The 6,000-nt window shown below is 40.7% G+C and overlaps 1 protein-coding gene across 2 annotated transcripts in view; it reads right to left on the bottom strand.

Annotated features, from left to right (window-relative positions):
* Positions 1-2,208: 2,208 nt before the first annotated feature.
* The window catches only part of KCNA4 (potassium voltage-gated channel subfamily A member 4), a 236,875-nt gene continuing 233,083 nt past the window's right edge, over positions 2,209-6,000 (bottom strand). For both annotated transcript variants that reach the window (XM_064365075.1, XM_012452258.2), the window contains one exon: positions 2,209-5,799. In XM_064365075.1, the coding sequence (XP_064221145.1) occupies positions 3,056-5,017 (1,962 nt within the window). In that variant the 5' untranslated portion in view covers positions 5,018-5,799 and the 3' untranslated portion in view covers positions 2,209-3,055. The remainder of the gene's footprint in view (positions 5,800-6,000) is intronic.

Genomic DNA, 6,000 nt, shown 5'->3' with positions numbered 1-6,000 from the left:
GATCCCAAGAACTGGATCTCTAAAGAAGGTCAGTTCCTTTTTATTTTACAACCAAATGTGTATAGTGGCGTCTAAGATACAGTTATCTAAATTAGTTACAAATAGGTGCGGAAAGCATATTTGTCAGTATAAATTTTTACAAATGGTTCTAAAGTACTTTGACTAGTTTCAACTAGGAAGAACGTTGAATTCACAGCTGTATTGGATGTCCTGACTTCATGAATTCTCTTGTAAGAGAAGTATTCCATACAGAAATATCCCCATGTAAGTCTTGAGAGCTTAAAAGTTTCCTTCTCAGTGTGGGATCAAGATCTAGATACTCTAAAATAAATGCATCTTGCCAGGAGAAAGAAAACTGTATGGTAACCTAATAATATTTGGTTTGAAAGCTCATGACTGTCCTGTCACTTCTTGAACTTCTCACCCTAAAAAAAAAACGCCATGTGAAATAAAGGTAATCACCAAATGACTACATTTCCTGGATTCTCAGAATTATCAATATAATGTGTTTTGTCAATCAAATTTAATATAACTTTTAGATTTAAAAAGAAGATATTATAGAAACAACGAAATACAGTACATTTCCCTTCCAAACATAGCCAAGTCATTGTCATTGCTATTATAGAAAGTTGAATAAATATCCTTTCTACTAGACAGCCCTTAAATTATTTTAAGATATAATCTGACCTAGTTGGCTATATTGTAAGACACATGGTCTGTTCACAGAGTCAACTTTCTATACTATGACATGCCTGAATCTATCAGCAATAGACTATCTTGTGTCTCCATATCTACTTCTTGTAAGGACTCCAGAGTTTAAGCAATTGCCCATAATTTTTGCAATATCCTAATAAAGTAGACCTATGCTTGTGGGTTCTAAACCCCTTTTTCTCCCAGAGGAAGATTAAACAATTTAGACATAGGATCAGGCATTTGTACAGAACTCAACATTTCAGAGTTTTTGTATGTTCTCATTTGTTTTGCCTAACTCTGTCATGTATCATGCTTCATTTGCCCTCTTGAAGTTTTGGTCCAGAGACGTTAAGTAACTTTTTCAAGTGAATTATAACCAGTCCAAATAGCCTTACCCCCAGCCTAACGCTTATTACATTTTTTGCCCCAAATCTAAAATGCATTAAAACATTATCTTTGAAATCTTATTGTAAGACGGCATTTTCTTGTTTTATCATTCTCTATTGTCTTCTATTGATCTTTGGTCTTCACATTCAATCAAAGGTCCTGCTTGCGTTTTCATTATCTAAAACGTTTCTAGAAAAGAGTTTCTCTACAAATGATGGGGAAAGAAAGGGTGGAGAGGGGGTGCAGCTTTACTTTTAACCCTAACGTTGAATTTATTTTGAATTTCAAATACTATTAAAAGAGAGGTAGGATTTATGTAATTATGAAATGATGGCCTGGATTTTGGAAAGCTTGAGAAAGGCTATTCTAGGTCATTTTGTTTGTTTGCTTGTTTTTAGCTCACAGTTACCAGAGTTCACTATGTGCCGAAAAAGTGTATGCAGTGTTATTTGTCTTGTCCCCTGCCCAGAACTCAAGACAACCATTTTATAAAGATGAAAACTTAAAGAAACATTGTGGAATAAGGCCTCGTATGCATTCTGAGTTTTCTAAACCATACCTCATTATGATTTAATAGTGCAAGGCTGATCGCTAGTTGCTATCTCACATTCTAGAACACTTTGTGGTGAGTTAAATGCAGTTATATGTGTCATAATTTCCTTTAATAAAGATGATAATGATGGTGATGTTGAAACCAAATGTTTGACACAATTCTTCCTTATATTCATTTTAGCAAATGGAATGTTAAGATCTGAGGTTAATCCTCGAATTCTGTTCTTATATAACTGCACAAAAAAATAAACTTAATAAATCTAGCATTTATATTGCACATTTAATAGAAAAATTTTAGGCCATAATCACTGTAGCTGCTGGGCATCTTATTTCTTCAAGAATTCTTTCAGTGCATGCATTAACTTTGGTTAAATTATTCTGGAGTTAAAAGGCAGAAGAATATATAAAATATATGATTTCAGAAGCATCATTGTAACAGACCAATTTCAAAAGATTCAGTTGCTAAATTTTACTTCATAGTTCCTTTGTAGATCAGTTATTTAGATTTTAAAAGAGGAGAGAATCATGTGATGTTATCTGCATGGTCATTAGTCTCACACAATGAAAACAATAAAATAAGACTAAAGAAATCATTCTTCCAATGATTGTCATTGAACTATTACATTAGTAAACATTCACAGTATGAAGTCTCTCTCAATCTCCAGCATATAAAGTAGTGCAAAGAAAACAAAAATTCCAGTCCTGTTACCTGCAAACAAAACTTGTCACATATTCTCCAATGTCATTTATTCTATAATGTTAGACATTTGCTGTCAAATCTTCCCAAAATTAATAACAAAATATAATCAATTTCTAAAGGTCCTTGCAGCCTTTTTAAAAGTTAATTTCCAGTTAAAAATAAACTTTAATTAAATCCGAGATAAAATTGTGACCTATATTCTATTAAATAATTTACTTTCTTTTTTCTCTACACAGCAATTCTTACAATTTTTAAAAAACAACTACAGAATCCAAAGACATATGAGATGCTATTAAAGCACTGATAAATGACTGTTCAAATTCATTAGTTCTTACATAGTAAATACTTCAAAATGCCAACTTTTCCCATCACTGCACAATTACTAACATTGACAATTTACTTCACACACACACACTCACACACACACTCTCTCTCTCTCCATCTTCACTAACATCTTTTCTAGTTAATGTGCAAAACTCTTGCATTCTAATAAAAATATAAAGATAGATTTGCTCCTATTTAATCCTTCCTCTTCTCCAGGATATATCATTTATTTGATATGTAATACAAGTTTAGGTACAATTATGCCATGTATAACCATTAAATGGTGTACTACTGTATGCATTGGATCATTTGCATATTTCATTTTCATAACTGCACTCTCTATGCATAAATATATTTGGAGATGCTGGGGGGGGGGCAGTGGCAGGTGGAGAAAGTAATTCACACATCAGTCTCCACAGCCTTTGCGTTAGAACAGTTGTTTTTATCTGTCTCACTGTCATCCCCCTTTCCCTGACTCTTCTCCTCCTTTGCACACAGAGATTCCTTAACTCCTTCTTCCATCTCTAGATACTCTGACTTGTCCCCCAGGGAAGAAGAAGTAGAGCTCCGAAATTTCTTGAGCAAATTAGAGGGGAGGTATGGGCAACTGACTGCATTCTGCGTCAGCTGTGTCTGTTCCTCATTTTCAGTCTCTCTGTGGTAGAAATAGTTAAAGTTAGAGACAATCACTGGCACTGGCAAAGCAATGGTTAAGACACCCGCAATGGCACACAGGGACCCCACAATCTTGCCCCCCACAGTGATGGGCTTCATGTCCCCATAGCCCACAGTTGTCATGGTCACCACAGCCCACCAAAATGCATCTGGGATGCTTTGGAAATGGGTAGTAGGTTCATCCGCCTCTGCAAAATACACAGCACTGGAAAAGAGGATGACCCCAATGAAGAGGAAGAAGATCAGAAGGCCCAGTTCCCGCATGCTGGCTCTGAGGGTGTGGCCCAGGATCTGCAGGCCTTTGGAGTGCCTGGAGAGTTTGAAGATCCGGAATACTCGGACCAGACGAATGATTCTGAGGATGGCAAAGGACATGGCCTGCTGCTGCTGACCATTGCCACCCCCCTGTTGCTGGGCCAGGTCAGTGCCCAGTGTGATGAAGTAAGGCAAAATGGAGACAATGTCAATGATGTTCATGATGTTTTTGAAGAAGAGTGCTTGACTAGGACAAGCAAAGCAGCGAACCACAAACTCAAAGGAAAACCACACAATACAGACCGTCTCCACGATGAAGAAGGGGTCATTGAATATCGTGTGCCCTGAGTTCTCCAGGTGGGGTGCTGAGGTGTCATTCAACGACCCACCATGCCCGCCAGCACTCAGTGCCATGACGAGATCCCTGTCGTCCCTAAACTCAGGCAAGGTTTCCAGGCAAAAGATGACAATGGAGATTAAGATGACCAGGACGGACACAATGGCTATGCCCCTGGCGGGACTGGAGCTCTCTGGATATTCGAAGAGGAGCCAAATCTGCTTTTTAAATTCATTCTCAGGGAGGGCCCTGTCCTCCTCTTCTCTCACAAAGCCCTCATCCTCCCGAAACTTCAACAGGGCCTCCTCCCCCAACTGATAGAACTTCACCTCCTCAGTGAAGATATCAAAGGGGACATTGACTGGCCTCTTCAGGCGGCCTCCTGATTGGTAATAATATAAGATGGCATCAAAGCTGGGCCGATTCCTGTCAAAAAAGTATTCATTGCGCAAAGGGTCAAAGTACTGAGTCCTCTTTTCAGGGTCTCCCAACAAAGTCTCTGGAAACTGGGCCAGGGTTTTCATCTGGGTCTCAAAGCGTAGGCCTGACACATTTATCACCACACGTTCACAACAGTCGCTGTAGCGGACTGAACTGTAGCCACCACCGCCCTCATCCTGGGGCAGCAGGTCCGTGTAGGAACATTCATCACCATGGTCATCTTCACTATAGTAAAACCTTCCCTCCTCTTCCTCCTCCTCCTCCTCCTCCTCATCTTCCTCCTCCTCACTCAGCTCCCTCAGGATCTTCTCCTCAGAACCACTGGGCATCAGGTCAGAGCAATGAGGGAAGCTGCTTTGCCGGTGGTGGGCTTTCTTCTTCTCAGGCCGCTGTCGCCTCCTCCTCCGACTACCCCGGCTGCTCTGAGGGTCATGGGAGGTGCAGGCCCCACGTGACTGGTGGTGGTGGTGGGATCCCCCACCAGAACCCCCACTACCTTCGACGGCAGCTGTGGCCGCTGCAACGGCAGCTGCCGCAGCTGCCCTGGAGTGAGCAAGCCTCTCCCGCTCCCGGGCCCGGGCCTGGGCAGCATAACCGTAAGGCATGTGACTGTTGCACCCTGAGCTCTCCGCACTCACCATTGCAACCTCCATGGCGGTGGTTTTCGGAAATGGCTGGTTCCAGTTGTAGAAGAAGAAGAAAGAAAAATAGGGCAGCTTCTTTTCTCACCAAATTAAGGTAAGTTTGGAACCCTTAAGCAGATTGCTTGGAAGACTAAGGATATTTTCAGTCCAACTTTGCATTTTCTGTTTTTAAATCAGCACGCCCCATGCTCTCTCTTCTCAGGGATTCAACATTGCTCTCCAGAGCTTGGCTGGTCAAGATAAACAGCCTAGCACTCTCAATCCTAAGAAGTCCGAAAACGCTGGAGTCTCTCAGACACCTATGTTTTGGGCGTAGATGTTCGAATTTGGAAATGTGTCTGGGACGTGCTTAGTAATGACACTGCAAGATTCAAAAGCAGCAAGTGTCTGACAGTCAGAAGTTATGCCTAGAAAATGAAATATATTTTTCTGCCATGGAAATTGGCCAATGCTCAGTCCATTAAATTTAAATAAAATGCAAATAAGCCTTTACTGTTAGCACTTGCCTTCTAGTGATGGCTCGACCCATGTTAAGATGTGGTTTGAAGTATGTCCAGCCATTTCTGCTCAAAGTCTATCAGGATGATTCTCCAGGCTCTCCTTTTAAGTTCATCAAAGGCTTCCTGGACCCAGGTGCAATGCCACACCATAGATAGAGGCAAAGACCCTGGGAGGCAGAGAAGGCGCTAGATGAGGTGTCAGCAGAAGCAAAACCAGCTCTGAAGTCTCCATAGACATCAAGGAAATGCAGAGCATCCTTCGGCCAAAATCATGCAGAAGAAGCACTTCACCTGAAAAAGGATTGGAAACAAGCATAGGAAAAATAAAATAAAAAGGAAACAAATCATAAAGAGCAAACCGAGCATTTGTCTTCACATATACTTCCTTCTCTTTTCTTCAAGCAGATCATATAACACACCAAGCACCCATACATTTTAAAGAGTATGGAGCAGGCTATTCTTACTCACTAAACATCCTTCTTTCTTTCTTCT

This window comes from Aotus nancymaae, unplaced genomic scaffold, assembly GCF_030222135.1.
Source record: "Aotus nancymaae isolate 86718 unplaced genomic scaffold, 86718_ANA_hifiasm-v0.15.2.pri h1tg000059l, whole genome shotgun sequence".
Taxonomy (NCBI): Eukaryota; Metazoa; Chordata; class Mammalia; order Primates; family Aotidae; genus Aotus; species Aotus nancymaae.
Note: the sequence above shows the minus strand (reverse complement) of the source record. Positions and strands in the feature narration are given on the sequence as shown.